The 26,040-nt window shown below is 37.4% G+C and overlaps 1 protein-coding gene across 25 annotated transcripts in view; it reads left to right on the forward strand.

Moving 5' to 3' along the window:
- WNK1 (WNK lysine deficient protein kinase 1) overlaps window positions 1–26,040 on the forward strand; it is a 136,259-nt gene that overhangs the window by 81,536 nt on the left and 28,683 nt on the right. For 16 of the 25 annotated variants that reach the window (XM_060306534.1, XM_060306540.1, XM_060306539.1 and 13 more), the window contains exons 5-10: window positions 6,402–6,490; window positions 8,401–8,620; window positions 9,998–10,331; window positions 11,099–11,286; window positions 15,654–16,895; window positions 19,341–19,424. In XM_060306534.1, the coding sequence (XP_060162517.1) occupies window positions 6,402–6,490; window positions 8,401–8,620; window positions 9,998–10,331; window positions 11,099–11,286; window positions 15,654–16,895; window positions 19,341–19,424 (2,157 nt within the window). The remainder of the gene's footprint in view (window positions 1–6,401; window positions 6,491–8,400; window positions 8,621–9,997; window positions 10,332–11,098; window positions 11,287–15,653; window positions 16,896–19,340; window positions 19,425–26,040) is intronic. The other 9 variants (XM_060306549.1, XM_030834773.2, XM_030834778.2 and 6 more) reach the window with 3 other exon arrangements.

Raw genomic sequence — 26,040 nt, forward strand, 5'->3', positions numbered from 1 at the left:
AAATCCAGAGAAAGGCACTGACTTGAAGAGAAGGAAGAAGTAGAGTTTAGACATATAAACTGTTAACATGTATGTGAATGGTATTTTTATTGTATACATTGAAAACTTTTCTTTTGATATATAAAAAAAGGCTCATCTTCATAGATCTAGATATTTGTGCCTACATTATACCACTGTCCAAAAAAAGCTACCTCATTTTTGGTTTTGTTTGTTGCACAGTAAAGTTTAAAAACCTACTCATGTGTTTATGTCTGATGAACCTCTGAAGCAGGGAGCGTGGTGCCCGTTTCCTGGCTCTTCTGTTTTCATTTAGCTTAGCGTAGTCCTAAGCAGCTTTGGTCAGACACTTAAGTCAGAGGCATTGGTGGACCGCATTGCCGTATTTATGAGCAATAGCTGGCATCCTACACTGCCTACGTAGTGTACTTTGTAGTGACAAATCGTGTTGAGCAAGAGGTCTGTGGCAACTACTTTGAGACAGCTTGTTAGAAATAATAGTCATTTCTAGCCTTTAGAGTAGAAATAATCCTACCAAATAACTTCTAAGCCCTTATCCTCCTGTTACTGAGTAATTAAAGCCTTAGTACCCACTGTCTTGATGGGGATTCAGGCTTACCAAATTACAAGGGATAGCACTTTGTTATGTTATCCATTATAATACTGCAGTGAACAGTGCTTTTTCTACCATCTTTGTTAATGGCATGAAGCAAAACCTTTCCTTAATCACTAAAATCAAAGTAGTAGTCATTTGGCTCCATGAGATCTTCCTGGCAAATAGAAATGTCTTTAGGTAGATCTTCATATTGAGGCTTTTAATAATAGGAGGGAACGGAGAAGGATAAATTCTTATCACTTCTGGGTGATAAGAAGCTGTTCACAGCTATTTAATTTTTTTTTAACGTACCATGAGACAGTGGTAAGGCAGTTTACCTTAATGTCACCACTTTTTAAATTAGGTTAACAAGAACTATTATGCTCACTTTTCAAGTGAGTTTAAGGAATATGGCCCAGGTCACACAAACTTGGTGCATGAGAGGTTGAACTAGGAACTCATTCCCAGTATTGGGATTTCCTTGTCCAGTGTTCTTTTGGCTGTATATTCTTAGTTTACATTTTGGTCATTGAATTCGTTCCCCATTTTCTTTTAAAGCATAGTTTCAACATGATTAAGGGGAAGGGGGTGTTTAGATAAACAGATTTCTGGTGTAGGTTTTGATGTCAAGGAGGCAGAACCTGTGGACATAATGGGTGGAGCTTTGAGCAAGTAAAAAACATCTTATTTTGCTTGTTTAGGGATCTGCTGCTGTTGGAGGAGAAGCAGGAGGAGGAGTAGCAGACTAAGTTTCCTTGCTGTTTGGCATGTAGTTTTGTTTAAAGGGCCGATCTAGAATAAGTACATTGTTGGCTCAGAGGAAACTTATGTCTGAGAGTTGGGGAAGCATGGCTAGTGTTAAACAAGAAACGAAACTTCAGCCTGATTTTGATGTCTGCCTTGCTTATGCTGTGGGCTAAGTTACTCTGTCAATTTACATCTTATATATTTCCCCCCTCATTTTCCTCTAACTATAACAAGTCTATTTTGCCTTTTCTGATGGATTTTACAAAGAGAGATTTTTGTTCAGTGTTTGTCATCGTAAATTCTCATTGCTGCTGCTGTCCTCAAAAGGATTGTGTAAATGAGGTGGGTAAGAATATCCAGTGTATACAAAAGGTATGTTGTAGCCATTTGATGATATGTGTGGAAAGTTTCAGTTAAAGTATTGAGAGTGTTTAGTTCAGAATGCTTTTTAAAATAAGTTAGTTTTGTAGTTTAGTTAACGTAGACAACATTTTGTATGAGGAGGAAGGAGACTTTTCTCAATTCTGAATGGTTAGGAAAAGTTTTGCTCTTATGAAAAGGAAAATGTTACCTTAACACATTTGAAACGTAAGTTTTTAAGAAGCAAGTGCTGACACTCTTTAAGAGGTAGAAGATTGAACCAGAGAATACTATATTATGACTCACTTATATTTTTATTATGACTCACTTTTATTATTCCAGCAGATTAGTTGCAAACTATAAGTATATAGAATTGACAGAAAAACTTAGTCTGTAAGATGCATGTATGTGTTTGGGATTTTTCTTAGTTTAAATAAAGCAACATATTTTATAAACATTTTTATCAACTCTTTTTTTTAAAAAATATCAACTCTCGGTGTGCCCTTGGAGAGTCACAATTGTTGTTATTGTTTTCTTTTTGTACTCCATTTAAGACTGCACAAGAGTCACCTTTGTTTTTTTGTTTAAGAGAATATATAATTTTATATAATCGCAGAAGTGTCTTAAATGAATGTACGTTAGCTGTTCAAGAAGTTCTTTTGTTTAATGCAGAGAAACATGTTACTGTCCCATGTCAAAACACATAATGTGGCACTGCTGCCTAAAGAGAGATCCTGTGAATTACAACAGTAAGGAAGAATATTTCTAGAGCTGGCAGGTTGCTAGCTCTGGAAGGATGGAGTGACAGGGTACGTGTCTTTAACTAACTTAATTTTTCTTATATGTAAAACATTAGCCCAATTTATCTGCCTTAGCACTTTTCTGTTTTGTATTTTTGAACCTCATTCAGAATAGGTGAGCAAAACTTGGCTTCTGCTGGTCAGAACAGGACTAGAATAGGACTCTCTGGGGCTAAATCAGACAGTATAGAAAAGAGGTGACATTTGAAGGATTTTCAGACTCTAAGTTGATTATCTTTGTTGAAATACATAAATTAAAAGGAAAAAAGATGAAATATTATCATTAAAACATTTTCTCATCATTATTTTGTTCTGTCTGGTGCTTAAATCGTGTTTTAGAATAATCTTAAACCAACTTTTTAATTTTAAAAAATTATCAATTATAAAAAAATAGAGTTCTCTTATCTCTCTTTTAATTTTTGAATTTTATTTTATTTTTTTATACAGCGGGTTCTTATTAGTTATCCATTTTATACATATTAGAGTTCTCTTATCTCTTAAGAACAAGAAGCCTCTAAGTATGATGAGTGCTGTGTATTGAAACGTGTGCTTGTTTATTTTAAGCAGCTTTCCATCATGTGTCCCAGATGCGTTTTCTGTAGGTCACTTTCAGGGTCATTGACGTTTCATGCTCATTGTTACTTTTTTTTTTTTTTTTTTGGTCATTTTTAGGATATAATCCCTAGATATTCTTGCTTCTTTGCAAATGATTCAGAATACTTCTGTTAGATATTTTGATAATTCTGGTTTCTTGATGGTTGCTGAGATTTCTTCTTGTCTTTTTCATTATCTCAGTGGGTAATGTTTTAATACCAGCTGCTGGACTGTCTCCGTTTTATTGGCTGTCTTGGCACCTGCAACATTTTTTAAGGCAGCAGTGGCATCTGAATATGTTGTGTAGCATTGGTATGGAATTTTCTGTACCTAAACCTTGGCTATATGTTGAGAAAGCAGCTTAACCTAGCAGAGTCAACATGTTATATGATGCGTAGTTGCTGGTTTTGTCATTATGACCTTATATCTCATTTGTTCAACTAGCATTTCTACTTGTAAATAGGAATTCCTGTTTGTAAAGTCATGAATGTATGTATGTCTGCATAGGTAGGATTAACAAGAGGGTTATTTTTAAGGATAACCAAGGATGAAAGCAGGTTCACTGTGGATCTTGATTATTTTTCGAAGAGAATCCTTTGCTTCCTTTTAACTGTAAGCTTTATTATCTTTGGTGATGGCCTTTGAAGTCAGAGGTGTGCCTTAGGTCAGCAAACTTAATAATTCAAAGAGATGTCAACCTAGATAATCACATATGATTCTAGTTCCCATTAATATAGTTGGACAGGTATTATCCCCATTTGCTAGAGAGGGACTCTGAAGCTCAGAGCTGCTTCTGCTTGTCCAGTTCACGGTGATTTCAAGTCTTCTGTTACATCCTTTGATCTTTCCAATGTGCCTATGCTAAATTGAAACAGAAGAGTCTTTTAATATAGTCAGTATAGGTGTGATTTATTAACTCAGTATGTAGAATTTTATTGCCAGAAGGCTAAACTACATTCCTCTAAAGTGTATGTGTTTATGGAAGTAGGAACATTTTTTCTAATCATAGTCTATATCCTCTTTTAACTACTTCCCTGTAACATATGGAATGTCTTTACATGCAAAGGCCAACTGTGTATTAATGTCCAATTTTAGCAAAGAACAGTCCTTCAGATAATTTTCTGCCAATAGTGAATGTTCTAAGAACTTAATATATGGTATTCTAGATTGTTTTTCCCATTATATTCATAAATAGCATCTTAAAAGTTTGCTTTTATATACTTTTACATGTTTATTGTAGAAAAACAAATATAAAACAAAATTCCCAGTGTTTCTACTACCAGAGAACTTTTAGTGAGTATCATCCTTTTTTTCCTTAAAACAGTTCCTGTTTTCTTTAGCTTTAATTTGAAATACCATACCAGCTTGCTCAGTTAAAGCATTCTTTTGCTTCAGCAGCATTATTTTTTGTTTTCACTAGAATGATTATGTGAAGACAAAGACTAGTTGGAAAACTTAGCTGGCCTTGAAAAATAAAAAGATTGAGGAAAATACAAATACTTATCTTTGTAGTCATTACTTAGAAACAAACATTTTAAATACATGGATTTTTAACTTTAGGGTCAGCCTTATTAGACAGTTTCGTGTTGTGGAAAGTTAGCCCTAGAGGGAGACTCCTCCAAATCAGGACTTTTTTAAAAAAAATGATTGATTAATTGATTGATTATTTTTGGCTGTGTTGGGTCTTTGTTGCTGTGTGCAGGCTTTCTCTAGTTGTGGCGAGTGGGGGCTACTCTTCGTTGCAGTGCGTGGGCTTCTCATTGTGGTGGCTTCTCGTTGCAGAGCACGGGCTGTAGGCGCGCGGGCTCTGTAGTTGTGGCTCGCGGGCTCTAGAGCGCAGGCTCAGTAGTTGTGGCACATGGGCTTAGTTACTCCGCAGCATGTGGGATCTTCCCGGACCAGGGCTCGAACCCGTGTCCCCTGCATTGGCAGGCCAATTCTTAACCACTGCGCCACCAGGGAAGTCTCTTCCCCTTTTTAAATTAATTAATTGATTGATTGATTTATCTTTAGAACTTTTGAATAATGTAGTGAGTAATTGATGAGAATTATCCCACCACAACCCTAGTATTTAAAGACTTTAGAGCTAACCATTTGATATATTTCATTTCAATCTGTGAGAGATTACACACATTTCTGTGATTTATCAAATTATATCACTAATTCTAATATATATCATCACTGAGACAGTAGCTTGTTATAATTTATAATATATTCTAACTTTTCTAGTCCTGTCTCCTGTTTCCTACTCCCTGTGTGTTATGTGGTTATAGACTTACCGTGCCACTTGCACAGTATATATCGGTGTTGCTACTTCAAATCAATCCATGTGGTTACTTAGATGAGGCAAGAATAGATAATGAGATGTTTTTCTCCATACCACCTCTCAGACAGGAGTAGTTTGTTATTCTTCTTTCTTATATATATTTTCCACACACTGTTGAAATTTTATTTGCAAAAAATTTACACTTTGTGCAGATTCTAAAATACTACTGTGATACTGTTTAGTATTGAATTTTCTTCGGAGATTAATTGGAGAGCTTGTCTTTCGTATGGGTCTGATGTATCACTTGTGATTTTATGTTTCATATGTACAAGACAGTTTGCTCTTCAGTTATCCAGTTATGCCAAACCAATCCAAATTCTTCTGGTTGAGGTTGTTAAGGTATAACATAGACATATACTATATAGAATACATATATATAACATATAATAATAGAATTATTATATAACATGACATATATAATATAACATATAATAATAGAATACTAGAATACTTGCCAAAATAGAATAATAGAATACTTGCCAAACTGAGCAAGTATACTAGAATACTTGCCAAACTGAGCAAGTATACTAGAATACTTGCCAAAATAGAATAATAGAATACTTGCCAAACTGAGCATGCGAATTCATGCCCATAAATGTTATGCTGATTAATGTGTTAGGGAACGAGGTTGAACAGAAGATCTTCTAACCAATTAGAACATTTGGCCTTCTTTTTAGCCAGTAACTTCCATTACCTGAAACACAGCAAAAGATGTTAACAACAGCCTAAATTTTTCGCTAGCCATATGAAGCCGTGGAAGTGAGTGACTCCACTACCTTAACTATTCCCTATTGTTATCTCGAAGGGGCTAAATTGCCACTTCCGAGCTCTAACCCTGCATGGACTAGATCCTGCAGGCAAATCAGAAAAAGGCCAGGATGGTAAGAAGGAATCTAGTAGAACCTTAAGAGGCAAGTAAAAATAAAGTTCAAAGTCCCTGTCTTTGTTAACCTGTTTCTGTCGCTATTTTTATGATTTTCAGGGGGTGAAGCCAGCCAGTTTTGACAAAGTAGCAATTCCTGAAGTGAAGGAAATTATTGAAGGATGCATACGGCAAAACAAAGATGAAAGGTAAGTTGTCTCTTTTGACCTGGGTATTGCTTAAACAAAAACTTCAAGTGTAATAGGCTCTCAATAGAACACTCAATCTAAGGTGTATTTAATACTTTACTTGTGATTAGTTTCTCTGTTTATGTCTTGTAATATCTTTTTTTTTTCTTTTTTTTTTTTTGCGGTACACGGGCCTCTCACTGTTGTGGCCTCTCCCGTTGCGGAGCACAGGCTCCGGACGCGCAGGCTCAGCGGCCATGGCTCATGGGCCCAGCTGCTCCGCGGCATGTGGGTTCTTCCCGGACCGGGGCACAAACCCGTGTCCCCTGCATTGGCAGGTGGACTCTCAACCACTGCGCCACCAGGGAAGCCCTGTCTTGTAATATCTTTAAAAGTAGAGTTCTGTCCATTGAAGGTAGTATTCACATTTGGTATACTGAAATGTTGTAAGAATGTGGTTTGGTAGAGTTTAATTAAACCAAAACCACCTTAAACATAGCTGCTGTATTCAGTAAGAACTACTTACAGCATCAGCATGATTTGTAAAACTCAGTAGGGTTCTGTCCTTAATGCAGCAGATCTGTTCCTTAGTCCTTTACCCATTGAATTCTAAAAGATGAAATAAAACATTGGCTCTTTAAAATCAACTCAGCTATGCAGGTCTTGATTTGCTGTTACTATGCCAGAACTGAAGAAGAGCAAAATGTCAAAATTCCTTTGAGTAAAAAGAGACGACTTCACCCAGAGCTTGGGAGGAGATCTGGCTTAGTCATTTATGCTTACAGAGGACTTTTCTCAGAGGAGGGGCAAGTATCTGATCTGCCATATAGCTGATTCATCACCCGTTAGGCATGGCAAAGGTCCAGTGTCTGTTTTTGAAAAATAATCTACTTTCACCATCCCCCCTCACCCTCCAAAGAAGAAAAAGTAGACCAGGTAGTGCAGATAGAAATTGTAAATTGAGCATAATCTACCTCCTGAAGAATGCGAGTGATCAGGTACATCAACCAAATTAAAGAATTCCATATCTTCACTTCTCCAGTCTCATATTCTTTCCACAACTTTGTTATTTGGAAGAACTTAACATCATGATCTTTAAGGCTTTTTAGTAGAAATTTAGTTGGGTTTCTATTTTCATATACACTGATTAAAAAGGAGAGTCTTTAATCTCTTTAAGAACTTTTTTTAAAAACTATAAATAAAGGAATATTTGTCTCCAGTCTTAGAGTGTGTTACTCTTGTTTCTTTACTGGATGGAACAGTTTACTAGATTACTGGTATTTTGAGACCATTTATCTAGAGAAAATTGTTCCACAATCAGACTTCTGCTTGCCTAGTACACAAGGTGTTGAACAAAGAATTGAGAGGATATATTGGAGTAAATAAAGGTTGCTGTAGTAGAAGTTAATGTACTAGAAATAAAAAGATTTTCGAGTTTTGATTCCACCATTTATGACTTTTATAACTGTGAGCAAGATTGTCAGTCTCTCTGAGGATCCATTTCCTAATAATCAGGAAATGATATTTAATTGGATGTTGGTCAAGGATCAGATGAGATCATGCATACGAGATTTTTTGTTAACTGTAAGCACTATGTAAATGATTATGTGATATTTTGAAGCTATGATATTCTATGTATTACTCGCTATTATTAGTACAGTATTAACTAAGATGAGATTAGATTATTAGATTTTAAAAGTATCACTTTGAGCTCTTATTCATAAATGAGATTGTTCTGATGTTCTGTAACTTGAATAAAACTATAATCACTGTTCAAATGGAGCAATGTAGAATGAGTTACAGAATTTCCCTTGTTCTTCTTTTTGCAGTCTGTTTTCATTATTCCAATAACAATAATCAGCCATACTTGAAAAGTATCTTTTAAATCTAATGGTATTTTGTTTTTTGTTTCTTTCCCCTCTCTTTTGAAGATACTCTATCAAAGACCTTTTGAACCATGCCTTCTTCCAGGAGGAAACAGGGGTACGGGTAGAATTAGCAGAAGAAGATGATGGCGAAAAGATAGCCATTAAATTATGGCTACGTATTGAAGATATTAAGAAATTAAAGGGGAAATACAAAGACAATGAAGCTATTGAGTTTTCCTTTGACTTGGAGAGAGATGTGCCAGAAGAGGTTGCTCAAGAAATGGTAAATTAACACTAATCAGCCATTTAAAAATTGATGTAGACTTATATACATTGATACTGTTGAGCAGAAAAGCAGTTTATGAAGCAGTGTGTATGGCATATTCCACTGATATAAAATTGTGTTGATTAATGGCCCTAAAAGCTATTTTTATTTTAAGAGACATGTATAGACATAGATACGTGTATATTAGGAGATGTATATAGACATAGATACGTATAAGGATGGATGGACGGACAGACAGGCAGGCAGGCAGACAGACATACAGAAAGAGAGAGAACAAACCAGAAAGCATTCTGAAGTAATTTTGAAAGTCTGTAAGGTTGACTGACTCCTAATTAGTATAACCTATTTAGTTAGAATGACAAGGTATGTTTTCTAAATACTGATACAGTAAGCCTTTGATCAGTCATCTGGATAAACCCTATAAATAGATCACACATTGTTTTTACTTCAAAGGGAGTTTTCAAGATCAATTATTAGTAGGCAGCCCTTGGTGAATCATTTTTGAAGTATGTCTAAAAGATCACTGTTCAGAAAGGAAACTCTTCACCCATCTTAGGCTTGCCATGGTGCCTAAATAGCCATTTACTGTGCAAAGATACTCACAGACTGTCTCTGCTAGAATGTGTTAGAACCATTCAGTACTACTTACTTCTGAGAAGGGGTCAGGTATGAAAGAGGTACTTATTTTTAATTGTCAGGTTTTTATACTGTTTGAGGTTTTTATTTTTAACCTTCATATATTTACCACAGTTGTCTTATCTGGTTAAGTGGTTGTCTAGTGAAAGGAAGTAAAAGCAACACAGGTTAATATTAATATTAATATTGATGGTTACATGTGAGCGGGAAATAGAGTGAATATAATAGAATGAGCCTTTTGGTTTAAAAACTTTGATGTTGGGACTTCCCTGGTGGTGCAGTGGTTAAGAATCTGCCCTCCAATGCGGGGGACTCGGGTTCGATCCCTGGTCAGGGAACTAGATCCCACATGCATACCACAACTAAAGAGCACCCATGCTGCAACTAAGACCTGGTGCAACCAAGATAAATTAAATAAATAAAAATTTAAAATAAAAATAAATAAATAAAAACTTCGGTGTTTAGGTTCCCCATTGTTTTGTTGTTATAGTTAGTGAAGGTACATGTACCCCATAAGTTTCTACAAAGATAATAGCACCCACCCCGTGAGTATCTCAGAATATGGTGGTGAAGTGCATAATGCAGACCAGTAGTTTCACAGTTTGGTTAAGACCAGTCCTTAGAGAGTTCCTTCTTCCCCTTCTTCTCTACTTTTCTCCCCAAAAGTACCTTTTTTTGTGTTTGGTTTGTTTTCTTTTGATATCCTGTTGCTTCCTAATGTACCCTTTTATCCTTCAGGTAGACTCTGGGTATGTCTGTGAAGGTGATCACAAGACCATGGCAAAAGCCATCAAAGATAGAGTGTCATTAATTAAGAGAAAGCGAGAACAGCGTCAGTTGGTGCGGGAGGAGCAAGAAAAAAGAAAGCAGGAAGAGAGCAGCCTCAAACAGCAGGGGGAGCAGCAGTCCAGTGCTTCTCAGGCAGGAGCCCAGCAGCCCCCTTCGACGTGCACTGGTGGACCTGTGGCCTCTACCACTTCAGCTTCTGTTTCCACACAAGTAGAGCCGGAGGAGCCCGAGGCAGATCAGCACCAACAGCTGCAGCACCAGCCACCTGGTGTGTCTGTGTTGTGTGAGTCCTGGGGGAAGCGCGCAGGGTTGCTAAAGAGACTCCTAGTTGACTTTTTATCTTCGCAGTCATCATTTCGCACTGACCTCTTGGTATTGAAGTAGAAATCTAATGTGTCAATAAGAAGTTTGAAATGGTTGCCATCTACCTTTCTTACGTCCATAGCTAATAGAATATGGATGGGACAGTGAGGAAATAGGATTAGGATATAAAACAATTCTACAGGTTCCAACATCTTGAAAGTTCTAATTTGTAGATCTCTACTTCTTATAATTCCTTAAAATATAATTAGTAGTGAAAAATAACAAGTTTATCTTAGCTGCTTATTTTTGAACCCACTAATCCGGTTCAGCTCTTTTAGCAAAGCTGAATAACGTATAAACTAGAAACTAATGAGACTGCTAGTTAGTATTTTGAACTACCTTCTTAATACTAAGGACCCACTGGTCTCCACAGTTAAGACTTTGGAAGCTGTCAAACTTCAGGCTGACTAATAACATTCTGTTTTATTCCCCTTGTTCTTCAGGTGGGAAAATACTGCGATAGGGAATTTTTTTTTTTTAAGACAGAACTTTTTTCTGTATGGATCCCTCATTTAAACATGGAAATCTACTTAGTAAAATTAGTATTTATTTTTTATTTAGTTCAGGTCTGTGCAAAGAAAAAAACCAATTAACCCTAAAATCAGGGGTTTGTGATGGGAAAATGTGAACCTTCTTTTCATGATTTGTCTCTTTGTCTTGTTTTTTGGCAATTTATTTCTCCTTCAGCTGACGGGACGGTTGACAGTGGTCAGGGATCTTCTGTCTTCACAGAGTCTCGAGTGAGCAGCCAACAGACAGTTTCGTATGGTTCCCAGCATGAGCAGGCACATTCCACTGGCACCCTCCCAGGGCACACAGCGTCTGTTGTCCAAGCACAGGCTCAGCCCCATGGGGTATATCCACCCTCAAGTATGGTGAGTAGCTGTGCAAGAGAGTGTAAGCCTATAATGTGTTCAGTTCAGACTCTTCTGCCAAATTAGTAACAGCATGAGTCCAGAGTAAAAAATACAAATGGCGCATTACCAAAGGAGGCAGGTTTATCACAGAGTATAATCGGAGTCATTCAGGCAGGGGAGGATACCTACATTAATGTGTGAAGACACTGTTTACAAGATTTAAACCAATCTGCGTTTGATTAAAGATAATGCTCTCTTTAGCCCTTCAGTGTTGAAACTGTTCCAAGCAGTGTAAGACGGGCACACAAGTGGTTTGGGGGCGGGGGCAAGGAGAGTTTTTCAGAAGTTACTTAAAAGAATTACTGAGTGTTTTCTGTAAGGTGTCTTAATGTATAAAACACAGGTAAGACTTTAGGCCATGATAGAATGCTGCATGTGAGTACTCTATAGTGAAGGAATGACCATTTAATTTAGCGTTTGTGTTCAGTCATCAGTTGCTGTGCGTGTTCTTGCCTTAAAGTCTGTGTTGGACGTGAGTTCCTTCCCCAGTATATGTTCATTTGCTTTTTCCCTTTATTTTGGTATCTGTTTTATGACTGATTTATTTTCAGCATCAACTTATAGAAATTATATCCTGAAATATTTTATACATTTATATCTATGCATATATACACACACATACACACACATTATTACCCATGTTTTACATTAGCCACTCTTGCTTCTCATATAGAGAATGTTCAAATAGATCATTAGATAATACCCCATTTCTTACATTGACCCTCCGTGAAGTCTTCAGAGGTGAATAAGATGCATTTTCTGCCTCAGGAAGGAACTGAGAATTACTGGTCACTGTAGGGCCCTTGTTTAGTGAGATCTTTAGGCAGATACATTGTCCCTCTTTCTCAGAAAGCTTTTAATCTGAATTCGTGGAACTCTTGCTCTTCATTAAATGAAACTCTGTCTTTTTCTGGTAAGAAAATACTTCTGCTTGTTGTGGTCTCTTATCCTACAGCTTGGAATAAAAGATGTTTGGCTAGGTCTCAAGATGGATGGCCACAGTAACAGAAAGAAAACTTCCAATGTACTAATGTTCTAACAACCTACTTCTCTAACCTTTAAGATAAGTAGGTAGGGTAGAAGAGCTTTATACAGACTGTACAGGTGTATTTCTGTGATCTAACAAATATTATTTGTCAGCATTTCTTGTCACTTTCTACTCTTGTTGATTTCTTCTGGATCATCATAACTATAGATTTTTTTAAAACTATTTTTAATCTTTTGGCTTCCCTCATGACAGGGTTTATGAACTTTGGGTCTCTGTTTTAGAAAAGGAAATGGACTGATCATTTATGAAGATGTTAAATATTTGCGCCACAAATATAGCTACATTTGATGCTCTAAAAGCAGACTTTAATGAAATATGACAGTCTTCTTGCCTTTTAATGACAATATTCTGTGGAAGTATTATGAAGAGTTATTAAATATTGAGGATTTTTCAAAACTTTTATAATTATTCCTTTCTAATTCCAGAAAGAATTTACTGTGGCTTGCAACAGTATGTATCAATTATAAGTGGAATTAAGAATAAAAGAGAAGCAAGAGTGGGAAAAAAAGAAAATGTAATCAGTTACACAGTTCACAGTATCTGAAAGGAAATAACAAATTTGCTCAGGACAGCCTTGCAGCGTTAGATTTACTGCTTTGTAGCTATATTAAAACCTTTATGTTAAGGTGCTTCAGACTTTCTAACTTTGTAAACCAAAGTTGAACCTCTGATGTGGCTGAAAAAAATTTAACGTTACTCTTTAGAGATTCACATTTCAGTTATTTTTCCATTGACTACTTTAATAAAAATACAGAATGTTTCCTGTATCTATTACGAATTATGTATAGAAAGCTAATGCTCTTCCTAGTAGGAAATGACTTTTTAACTTATAGATAAAGATAGGCAAGTGTAATAAGTACAATACTGTGAGCCAACAACTTTTTTGTCTAATGCCTTCTAAAATAGAACTGAGAAATCTTTTATGTCTGAGGTTTCCAGAGCTCCTGCAAAGCGATCCAGGCTTAAAATCTTCTACATCTTATAATGTACGTGAAACTAATAGAATTCATTCTTGTTTAATCTTAATAAGTTTGCAGAAACTGCAAGCCACCATTCATCATTTTCCCTGTCTGTTCTGCTGCCTCAGTCAGTCAGTCATTCTTACTCGCACACTCATAACAATTAATGTTATTGCAGAATGTTTAGGAAGATACCTGGTCATTGTTGTGGTTGTTCATACGTGACCAACAGTGCAGAGACAATAGTTACGATCTGCCAACTGTGCTTTGCGGGATTCCGTCTCTCCTCAAAACATGGCTTTGTGGAATTGAGGAGGATGGAACATTTCTTTATGTCAAGTATGCCCTGTTACCATTGTACCTTTGGTTATCCTGTTTTCAGAGTGCTATGTTTTTCATGTGTGTGTTTGTTTTCTGTTTAGCCTCGTCGTGGCCGTAGCATGTCAGTTTGTGTCCCCCATCTTTCTGCTGTTCCCTCTCTGTCCCGCCTCTCTCCCAGTGCTCCTTCCACCCCACCACCAGTGCTGTCTGCACCTCCTTCTCCTTCCCTCCTTCGGACTGCCCCCGAGGACACCTCTGCCGAAAAGCTTTCTAAAGCATTGGAGAGTGTCCTGCCTATGCACTCTGCCTTTCAGCGCAAGCACCGACGCTCCAGCCTGCCTTCCCTCTTTGTCAGTACTGTATGTAACATAAACTTCCTGACAAAACTTATTACCAGTGAATACATCCAGGCATCAAGAATTTTAATACAAATTAAGTAAAGAACAGGGCTAGACTTACTAATATATTATGCTTTTACGTTACCAGTTTTTCCTATGGTTTCCCATAACTTTTTGTTATGTAAGGCTTTAAGGGGGACAAAAGCAAGGGGGTCATGAGAGAGAATGCTTCTAACACCCTTGGCATCTATCAGCGGGGAGCCATAAAATTGAGCTTTTGTTATATTCTCCTGTCCCCCACCAACGTATTTAGATCCTTGCATTTTCATATCTTAGCAAAGAGTGTGTGTATTATTTAATTTTAAACTCGTTGGCTTAATAAAAGCAAATTTTCTCTTTATCAGACATTACCCAAACATGTTTTCTTCTCACTTTATTCCAAAGAGACACTAATGACAATGGATGAGTCCATTTTTTTCCAATAGTGAGTGAAGAATAATTGAAGAGGGAAAGTTGCTTTTAATTTGTTAGCTGTTTAAAATGAGGTGTCAACAAACTAAAAGCCCCCACATAATGTTCCCTCTTGGGAATTTTTTTTCTTTGAATAAGGTGGGATCTTGACTCTAATGGAACACATTAGATACGTATATAGTACATGTGATTTTCTTTGGCCCCATTACTGTCTGTGGAAGGTCTGTCTTTCAGAGTTGTTTTAAACACTGTGGTACTTTGCTGCTGCTTTTCCAGATAGAGAATTTAGTTAACATCCTGATCTAGCAACCCCCAAATCTTGAGATTTTTACCTAGGAGAATGATTAACTGTATAGTGTTTTATGGCTTTGGGATACTCTTTGAATAAACAACAGTAAGATGGAGCATTCTGAGTCAAAACAGAAACCTCCTTTTAGCTGTTGTGAAGAAGTAACAGTGGAGCCATTTTGCCTATTTGATAGGGGTCTTCCCTATTGAAAGAATGAAACTGATCTACCCTTTTAAAAAAAGAGTCCGTGAAAGTGAATTATTACAGTGTGCAATTATCCTTTTCACCTGTTTTGAACACCAAATTAGTCAACACAACTAGAATCAGAAAAGTGGACATTCAATGATTTGGCATCTGTAACATGTTTCATGTAGTAAAATTAACTGCATTTGGTTCGGGGCAGACAGGGGAAAGACATGACAGTCACTGGCCAAGTGGTGTATATTTTACTGTACACCAAAAATCTCTTCTGATTTCTAGTCAGAAGACACACTGTTAGTTGATCAGAAATGAACCCTCGGAGCCTCTAACACACCAGCAGACAATAAGGCTTCAGAGTAGGAAGACTTGGTACAGTTATAAGTGAACATACAAATTGTAGGTAAATTCAGAATAATCACTTAGAAGGTTAAATTCTTCCATTTCCTTTGAGAGGGGAAAGTTGTGGAAAAGCAGCTCTTATCTAATGCAAAGAGTCCCACAGAATAATTTTATTGACCCTGGATGTATTTAATGGATTTTTACTATGCACATAATTTCCAAAAGCATTGTTATTTCTTTATTAATTATAAATTTGGTGTAACCGTTTCATAGCATTACACAGAGTTACCCAATTGTGCATGTCAATGTAATTTCACATATGAATGTATGAATTACTTGTCTTATTCATGTTGATACAGCCTCAGTCCATGGCGCATCCGTGTGGGGGGACCCCAACATACCCAGAATCACAGATATTTTTCCCAACTATTCATGAACGTCCAGTTTCTTTTTCACCACCTCCCACCTGTCCACCGAAGGTGGCCATTTCCCAGCGGCGTAAGAGCACCTCCTTCCTGGAAGCCCAAACTCACCACTTCCAACCCCTGCTGAGGACTGTTGGCCAAAATCTTCTTCCACCTGGTGGCAGCCCAACTAACTGGACACCAGAGGCTGTAGTTATGTTGGGTACTGCAGCCAGTAGAGTCACTGGAGAGCCATGTGAGATACAGGTCCAACCTATGTTTGAACCAACTCAAGTTTACAGTGACTATAGACCTGGACTAGTACTTCCGGAAGAAGCTCACTACTTTATTCCTCAGGAAGCAGTGTATCTAGCTGGGGTACAATACCAGACCCAGGTGGCAGAACAGTTTGAGGGCATTCCATACAACTCACCAGTCCTGTCAAGTCCTATGAGACAGACACCTGAACAGAAGCCAGGGCAAGGGGGCCCTACCTCAAGTTCTGTCTTTGAATTTCCATCCGGACAGGCTTTCGTGGTAGGACACCTCCAGAATTTAAGATTAGATTCTGGACTGAGCCCAGGATCTCCCCTCTCTAGCATTTCTGCACCTATCAGTACAGATGCTACAGGCTTGAAATTTCACCCTGTCTTTTTTCCTCATTCTGCACCTGCTGTGTTAACTCATAACAATGAGAGCAGAAGCAATTGTGTATTTGAGTTTCACGCTCGTACTCCATGCTCCTCTTCAGGAGAAGGAGGAGGAGGAGTTTTGCCTCAGCGCATTTACCGAAATCGACAGGTTGCTGTGGACTTGAATCAGGAAGAACCACCTCCTCAATCCACAGGATTACACGGCCGCCTGCAGCCTGTGACTGAAGAACAGCATGATTTCCAGGCCCCAGAACTGACCGTCTCTGTGGTAGAGCCCACTGGACAGAGCTGGCCCATAGGAAGCCCAGAATATTCCAGTGATTCCTCACAAATCACTTCTTCAGACCCCAGTGATTTTCAATCACCTCCCCCTACAGGGGGAGCAGCTGCATCTTTTGGCTCTGACGTCTCATTACCCTTTATCCGTCTGCCTCAGACAGTGTTACAAGAATCCCCACTTTTCTTCTGTTTCCCCCAAGGAGCCACATCTCCGCAGGTTTTATCTGCCTCATTTTCTTCAGGAGGATCTGCACTCCATCCACAGGTTATAGGAAAACTTCCACGGTTCTTTTACACTACCCTACTGTGCACCATTACGTTTAAGTTTTCTATCCCTCCTTTCCATTCATGAGGGTTATTGTTTAATTTTATTATGGAGTTTCTCCATTGCGGGGGGGTGATTTTAAACTACTTGTATTTAAGAGCAAAATATGAGACCGAAGCGGCCCGATTTACCAATAACGTGTACACCCTTGGAAAAGAGAGCATAAAAACTAGAATTTTAGTTACTCATCAAAATCAGTTACTTCTGTCCATATGTAGAGTGGACAGAGTTTTCAGCTATTAGTGAACACATAAATGTCTGTAAAGTTGACTGAGCATTGATTATTTACAAATATTAATGTGAAGTATTTCTTTCTCCCTAGAAACAAACATGGCTAGTTTTTAAAAAAAAATAGAGAAGATAACATTCCTTTTCCTGTAAAATGCAAAGAATGAAAAATAAGAAATCTTTTTTTTTTTTTAAGTAGTGTTAGGAATATACAGAGTTTTCATTAGTATGGAAGGATCTTAAAAGACAGAGAGGAAACATCTTAGGAATTTGTCTTAACAAATGAGGATGCCTTTTAAAAATGGCATCAGTCAGGGCTTCCCTGGTGGCGCAGTGGTTGAGAGTCTGCCTGCCGATGCAGGGGACACGGGTTCGTGCCCCGGTCCGGGAAGATCCCACATGCCGCACCGCGGCTGGGCCCGTGAGCCATGGCTGCTCAGCCTGCGCGTCCAGAGCCTCTGCTCCGCAACGGGAGAGGCCACAGCAGTGAGAGGCCCGTGTACCGCAAAAAAAAAAAAAAAAAAAAAAAAAGGCATTAGTCAAACAGGTCACTGTGTATCATTTGTTCAAATAAAATGTTAATCCACAAAATTGACTGATTCTAATTTTTAGCAACTAAGTTAGAATCTAGTGTGGGTGACGGGGGTTTTTTTGTTTTTGTTTTAGGGATTTGTGGTACATGTTGCAAGGTAAAGACCATTAGATACCTCAGTTCTTAGATTTTTCCTCAACAAATTTAGATTTTGTTGCTTATGAATATGAGCATATGCACACTCTTGCAAATAAAGACAAAGTGATGGACGTAATAGCATTCAAGAAGTGGAGTCAGTATTGACTATTTCATATATTATTCCTTTGATATATTTTGTCAAATGTATAAGTCTTATAAAATTTATGTAGGAGACTATGCAGTTAAATAGGAAACTTTGCAATTATATATTCAAGATATCATTTAGATGTTTTAAATATCCCACTCTTTTATAAAGAACTATATGTTCTTCTTTGACTTTCTTCCTATGTTCTTCCCCCATCAGGGGCATAAATAACCCCCCAAATATACATAAAGTATCAGTTACTTAGAGCAGTACTAAGAAGCAAAAAGATCTAGAAACTTGAACTGTGTGTACACGCGGTATGGTACGCTCACATTAACACACTGGTTGCCAGCCCATACTGTGAACGTGTATGCACTGCCAGCCTTGCTCCTTTAAACTTTCCAAAATGAAATTTCAAACATCAGGTAGTTTACAGAAAAGGTGCAGAAAGAATGTATACTCACAGTGGTTAAGATGCAGTAGAATGTGATGTTCTATCCAAGTAAGCTTCAGAGAAGCCCCTCTAAACTGAAATGAAACAGCAAAGTTGGGCCTTTTCATTTTCTTAGCTCACCTATTATCAAGTCCTGCATTCAGTTCTCACCTTCTAATTTATTTTAACTTAAGATCTCTTCTGGGTGAGGGTTTCTCAAATTCCAACCGTATGGACATTTTAGGTGAGATCGCTCTTTGCTGTGAGGGCTGCCCTGTGCATTTGTAGAGTGTTTAGCAGCATCCCTGGCCTCCCCCCACCAAGTACCAGTAGCAGTTGGGACAACCAAAACTAGCCCCAGGCACTGCCATACATCTTTGGGAAGGGGCATGGGGTTCGCAAAGTGCCCCTGGTTGAGAGCCATTGCTCTAGGTACTTGGCAGGTAATGATGATAATTATTTTTACGTTTTTGACAAAAGTCGCTATAGCACTACAAGAAATAGCAAAAGGAACCAAATAGCATTATTAAATACCCTTTTTTCTTTAATCGTTTGGATAGTTTTTTCACATTGATAGTCTTATTATTTTTCCTGATTATTTTCAATAATAATTTTATTTTGAATCTTACTATTTTGGCAAAAAATATAGCCTGAGCAGCAGGGTAGGTTAGGTTTTAACCATCAGTGGTTTTTGCATGGAATCAGAGTATGTTCTGTAATATGATCCTTCTCTAACCTTCTCTTTAAAAACATACCCCAGTGGTCTCTCCCTACATACTTAATCAAGCGAATGTTTCATCTTGCTCAGGCAGACTCTCAGGAGCTCACATATTTATTGCAAAATCCTGACCTCTGTATAAACGTACCTTTGGGCTGCTCTAATTTTTTGTATTCACTTCTCTCCTTCAGGCACAGGGGCAGAGCCAGGGTCAGCAATCTTCAAGTAGTTTAACAGGGGTTTCATCCTCCCAACCCATACAACATTCTCAGCAGGTGAGAGCAACTCATTGCTACGTTTTATGGATTAGCAATAGCCAAAACACTGGTTTACGTCTTTCATGAATTGGATTCCTGATGTAAATGGCTTGCTAAGTTTTTGAAAGGAAAATCTAGAGGCATAACATTTCCTGTCTTCAGTAACATTTTAGAAAATCTTTTGTTTAATGTATTTTTGAATGGTCTATTAGATTAGACATACATTGAAATTCAAAAGAATTATCTTTACTGACATACTTTATGTGCCTTCTTAAACAGATGATTCTACGCTATTTTAACAATACGGTTGACCCTTGAACAGCACAGGGGGTTAGGGGCACAGGCCTTCTGCACAGTCAGAAATATGTGCATAACTTTATAGTGGGTCCTCCCTCTCTGAAGTTACACATCGACAGCTTAAACCAATCTTGGATCGCATAGTACTGAAGTATGTATTTACTGAAAAAAATTAACATATAAGTGAACCCATGCCATTCAAACCCGTGTTATTCGAGGATCAACTGTACAAAGAATGTCATTTTTGTGTGTATGTATTTCACGATTTGTCCTTTTGTGAGCATTTTACCATTGCTTTCACTGTGCTTGACTCTAGTAATGCTCCACTCCTTTTTAATTATTTCTAATCTTTGGGGTGGGGCATCAGATTTTATGCTAAAATGAATGAAAGCCTAAGAACAACTACTTCAGGAACTTTAAAAAAATGATTTGGGGAATTTGTTCCCAAAGGTTCAGAGAACTCAAGGGATTAGTATAATGCTGATGTATTCAACAGCAAAACTGGTAATTGTAAAATTAAATATCTGTAGTGCATCACTGATATTAGTTAACAGTAGTTATTTACATGGAAATAATGCTTTGGGGGCACAATCGAATATTTATTATCTGTTTCAAATAAAATTTATAGCCACTACATGTGTCATAAAAACTTCCCAGTGAACTATTTTGTTGATAGTTCCCTATGCAGTGTGTTTTCAAACCACCAAATTCTAAATTGGCTTGTTTCTATCAGTTTTTGAAACTAAGTTTTCAGTTCTCCTTACAAATGGCCTGCTCACAGTCCAGCATGTGATCATGTGGTCGTTTGATGCTGGTTTAAGATTAGATGTTCCTTGTACAAGATTAGCTTGGTTATACAGGCAAACCTTGTTTTACTTTGCTTTGCTTTCTTGTGCTTCGTAGGTACTACATTTCTTCTTCTTTTTTTTTTTTTTTTTTTAACAAATTGAAGATTTGTATTAACCCTGCTTCAAGCAAGTCTGTCAGCACCATTTTTCCAACCGCATTTGCTCATTTCGTGTCTCTGTGTCACGTTTTGCTAATTCCCACACTTATTTCAAACATCTTCATTACTATTATATTTGTTACGGTGATCTGTGATCAGTGATCTTTGATGTTACTACTGCAAAAGGATTATGACTTGCTGAAGGCTCAGGTGATGGTTAGCATCTATTAATAAAGCATTTTTTAAATTAAGGTACGCACATTGTCTTTTTAGTCATGATGCTGTTTCACACTTAATAGACTACAGTGAGGTATATGCACTAGGAAACAAAAAAATTCACGTGACTTGGATTATTGCAATATTCACTTTATTGCAATGATCTGAACCAAACCTGTAATATTTCCGAGATGCCTGTATATACATTTTCTCTGTGGCCAACACCTCTATCTTATAGAATAGAAGGGCTGGGAATTACACGTTTTGTCTTGCTCGTGCCCTTTCTTCCAGACAAGTATCTGAATCTCTATATATTTATAGTTACGTTCAAGTAGTCACATTTTTGCCAAGCTTAACAGGTTTAATTATATTAACAACCCCTGATAAGAATACAAAATAAAAGTTACATAAAGCTGAGTGAGGACAGAAACGCTATCATGGATACCAGTCTCCTAATTCGCTTATCATTGGACACAGGCCAATACCAATAAAATGTGCAGATTTAAGTGTATGGTCTCTTTTTCCTTTTCCAAAGGAATTTGTTATGAAGCAGTGAAATAAGCCATTGAGTTTAATGGTGATGAAAGTATGCACAGTCGGGGGGCAGGGGGCAGCTCCACAAATGTCAGGTTAAAAGAATCAGGTGCTTGACTCTTCTGGGAAAAGATCTGACTAAATGGCTATCTCTACAGTACAAACAAAAATTCCCGTTTCAGTGATGCTTTTTTCAGATATTTTTATTTTGTGAGTTATTTTAAATATAGGATGAGTTAAATAGAATCATAAAATTGAGCCCTCAATCTAAATAAGTGTATGCAGTCTAGAATATTTAACTTTTCCAGGGTTGCATAGCCAATAGATAGAACTAAACATTACAAACCATAATCCAGGATTTCTACAGTAGTTTTCTTTTTTCTTCATTAAAGTTCTACGGGGATTCATGATTCTGCAAAGGTGCCCAAGGAGCTGTATTTTTTTGTTTTATCTTCTGGGGTTCCATATATAGAAAAGGAAGATTGTAAACTTTCTGTACTGTACAGTTAGAGTCTGTTTTTAGATCTGATTTTCGTTTTGCATACCGTCACGTCCCAACACCACCGTAGGAAACAATCTCTCTAATTTTACTAATGTGAGGAAAGAGATGAACTTTAGCTGAAATTTACTTTATTTCTTGTGTTTCTGAAATATACTGAATAAAGGATTGCTTCTTTTCACGTTTTTATCAAGAATCTCTTCTAGTGGTATATCGTGTCTTAATGAGGTACCAGAAATAACTTTCTCCTACCGGAAATCTGAGTATTTTGCTGCCACGAAAGGTCATGAGCTACCCTGCTTCCTTAATAATTTCATCCATAGGGCACATGTAGAGTCTGTAGGTATCTCTTACTTTTTGTTCAACTGAGGCTCATGAACATTTTTTTCAAGCACCTTTGTCCAACAGATAGTACACGGTCACAGGCTGTTTTCAAGAGGCAGTTTTATGCAAAGCATGATGCCAAGTTGCTATGCTAAACAGTACTTGTTTGGCTAAAGTGTTGATTATTAGCCAGTGTGATTGTGCAAAAATAAAAAAAACCATATACTCCTGTCCTATCCAGAGGTGCCACTTCTCTATAAATGCTTTAATGTATAACTGGCATACATGCCTCTCAATTATTCTAAGCAAGGAGTGAGGGTATATGTTTATAAAACTGCTCGTTTTTGACAGTACACACACACACACACACACACACACCCTCCCTCAATTATTCTAAGCAAGGAGTGAGGGTATATGTTTATAAAACTGCTCGTTTTTGACAGTACACACACACACACACACACACACACACACACACACACACACACACACACACACACACACACACACACTCTCCCTCAATTATTCTAAGCAAGGAGTGAGGGTATATGTTTATAAAACTGCTCATTTTTGACAGTACACACACACACACACACACACACACACACACAGACAACTAATTAAACAGTTTTTTCCTAACTGAGTTCATGCTCTGAAGGACCATGTGCTAGGCACTGATGGACTACCAAGATGGATCATATAAGGCTACTTTCAGGGAGCCTGAATAATCTGGTAACAATATACATCAACTCCTACAAAACGAGTAAGGATAATAGCTAACATATATAGTGTGCAAAGCAATCTACCTGTGTTTTTATTCAATCCTTCTATGAATCATATAAAATATAGGTACTATCATTATTTCCGTTGTACAGATGGGAAAGCTGAAACGAGATCTGGAGACGCTAAGTACTTTACCCAAACTTCTAAAAGACAGAAAGAATTTAAATCCAAGTAGTCTGACTCCATGAAAGGAGGAGACTATATCTCTTCTGAGCAGGGAGGGGGATATCAGTAGGTTTATGAAAGAGCATTTGAACTGGACTCTGATTATGAGTTAGATTCAGATGAAGGATAAGGAATATTCTAGGCCCAAAGAAAAGGGCAGGGGGGCAGTATAAGCAAGGTAGAAGGCACAAAGGTAGAAAGCTGTGAGACAGAAACAAATAAACCTTGGGTTCAGTGTAGCTAGAATACAGATAAGTCAGGACTTTTGGTTAGGACTCCGTGCTCCCAATGCAGGGGGCACTAGTTTGATCCCTGGTCAGGGAACTAAGATCCCACATGCCACGTGGCACGGCCTAAAACAAAAAACAAATAAGTGAAGGTGTGAGTTCAGGAAAGAGCTGATTGAGTCCAAATTGTGATGTAAGCAAGGGTCTGCGTTGAAGGGGGTGCGGGAGAGAGGTAATTTTGCGCCCAAATATAAGGGGCAGGGGATTTGCTCAGATTGAACCTTTACGAAGAAGGGAGATCACCACTTAGTCAAACTCTCATCAGGCTCACATCACGGGGCTCTTACTGGTCTTTGCTTTGAACAATAACACAAAAAAATATTAATGGAATAAAGTGAAACTGTTGAGAACAAGTGTGCCTGTAAGGACCTTAAAGGGTGTATGTAGTTGGAAATGTTTATAGGCAATATCTGACAGAATTGGTTTTATATATGCCAAGACATTAAACATAGATTTTGTCCTTAGGGGAACAACTTCACTGTTCCAGTTTCATTGTAAATAACATTTAAAGATCACTTAAAGGTTACATGAATATACACCTGTAAGACAATTGCAAAAACAATAGAACTGTCCTAATACTAATAATCAAGCAGATGCTTGTCACTGCAGATTTTATCTCAAGACACAACTTAAAGAACAAGTACTATGTTATGCGCCAGAAAAGCGAGATCATTCATAGTGTAGCTTCCCTGAAGATAAAAATGCTGATGTATAATTACATGTGAAGATTTTGAATGAGGCAAGGGGAGCAACATTTCTGAATTAGTATATTTATATAAAAGACAATCTTATTTAGGTATGAAAATTAATGACTTAGATAACTGTAGATAGTTCACGGTGAATTCCTTAAAGTTTAAATATATTCAAGTTAACCAAAAAGGTTTTCTACTTTCTTGGTTCTTGTTTCTTAGTGGGAAAATGGGCAAAATTGTCTTATATTCAGAGCTGCCTTATAGTTGGATACATATGATATATCTTAGTTGCTGAAAATAAATTTTATATAATTCAGCCATTTGTTCTAATTTTTTTAAGTTAAGAATACATTATCAGAGCTAAATAAGGATAAAACAAACATGACTACTGTCACTATTACATTTCAGGATTCTTTTGATGGTTTTAATTCGTATAATAAGAAAGAAATGAGGAATAAATATCAGGAAAGTAAAAATATTATTTGCAGATTATCACCTAACAAAATCTAGGATGCTTGTTAAGGTGGGTAGATGCATAATAGATATAAAAACAAAAATAAATAAGTTTTGGGGATGCAATGTACAGCATAGTGACTGTAGTTGATAATATACTGAATTACATGTTTGCAGGCTGCTAAGGCTGCTAAAGGCTACCATTGGTTGTAGCATTATTTCAAGTAACAAAAAATTCAACCAACCAAAGTGTTCATCATTAGGATATCAGTGCCGTTGATAAATAAAATGAAAATGGCATGTCAGAGAACAGTATTTATAAAACGGGTGTGTTTTTGATTTGTTTTTAAAAACAAAATCAACTTGTGTGTAAATGACCACTTATGCATAGAAGAAAATTCATAAGGTCGATGCACCAAACCACTAATTGTGATTGCCTGTGGAGAAATGAGGTTGGGTATTTTCATTTAACTCTATTAATCTAATATATTGCTTAAAATTTTTATTACAAACAGGTATTGTTTTTGTATTTAAAAATTAAAAATTTGGGCTTCCCTGGTGGCGCAGTGGTTGAGCGTCCGCCTGCCGATGCAGGGGACCACGGGTTCGTGCCCCGGTCCAGGAAGATCCCACATGCCTCGGAGTGGCTGGGCCCGTGAGCCATGGCCGCTGAGCCTGCACGTCCGGAGCCTGTGCTCCGCAATGGGAGAGGCCACAACAGTGAGAGGCCCGCATACCGCAAAAAAAAAAAAAAAAATTAAAAATTTTAAATTAGTTATAGGTATTAAAGAGGCTTGAAAGTCAGCTATGAAGTTCAGATTTTTGTTAGGCTAGAGGAGGCCATTAATTTTATTGCAAAATTTAGTGTTTGGGTACAATTACATGCCATTTATCAAGTTTAGGTGTATTATACCAGAGTGCCTAGCACATGCTTGATTTCCAGATGACATTCCCTTTGCCGTACGTTGAGTTGAGTGATAGTGTCCTTGTTTTCAAAGAAGGAAACCTCATTTTGGCAGTAAAATGAGCAATCTCTAAGGTATCACAGCTAGTAAATGGTAAAGCTGACGTTCAGAATTCAATGCTTTTCTCCCATTTTGTAGCCGTTATCAAAGCTATTCTTTAAGCAAATTAATTACACAGTTGATGAAATATTGATAGATGAAGGGAAAGAGATTAAAGGAAGAGATTGGATTAGTTTAATATAGGACCAAAGTGAGAGCTGCTATCAAGAAATGGGAACAAAGAGGGAGGAATTTGGAGAAGAGAGGGTCTGTTTGGACATGGTGTCTGAAGGTGTTTATAAATACCTGAGCTGCTACTGGGGCAGGGAGCCTATTAGGTGAAGAACCAGTGGTGACTCAAACTTTGAAACATGGGTTAGTTCTTGGTTGTACCATCACAAATAAAGAACACCAGATGAAAAAGAAAGATGTGT

The sequence above is a fragment of the Globicephala melas genome, chromosome 10, assembly GCF_963455315.2.
Source record: "Globicephala melas chromosome 10, mGloMel1.2, whole genome shotgun sequence".
NCBI lineage: Eukaryota > Metazoa > Chordata > Mammalia > Artiodactyla > Delphinidae > Globicephala > Globicephala melas.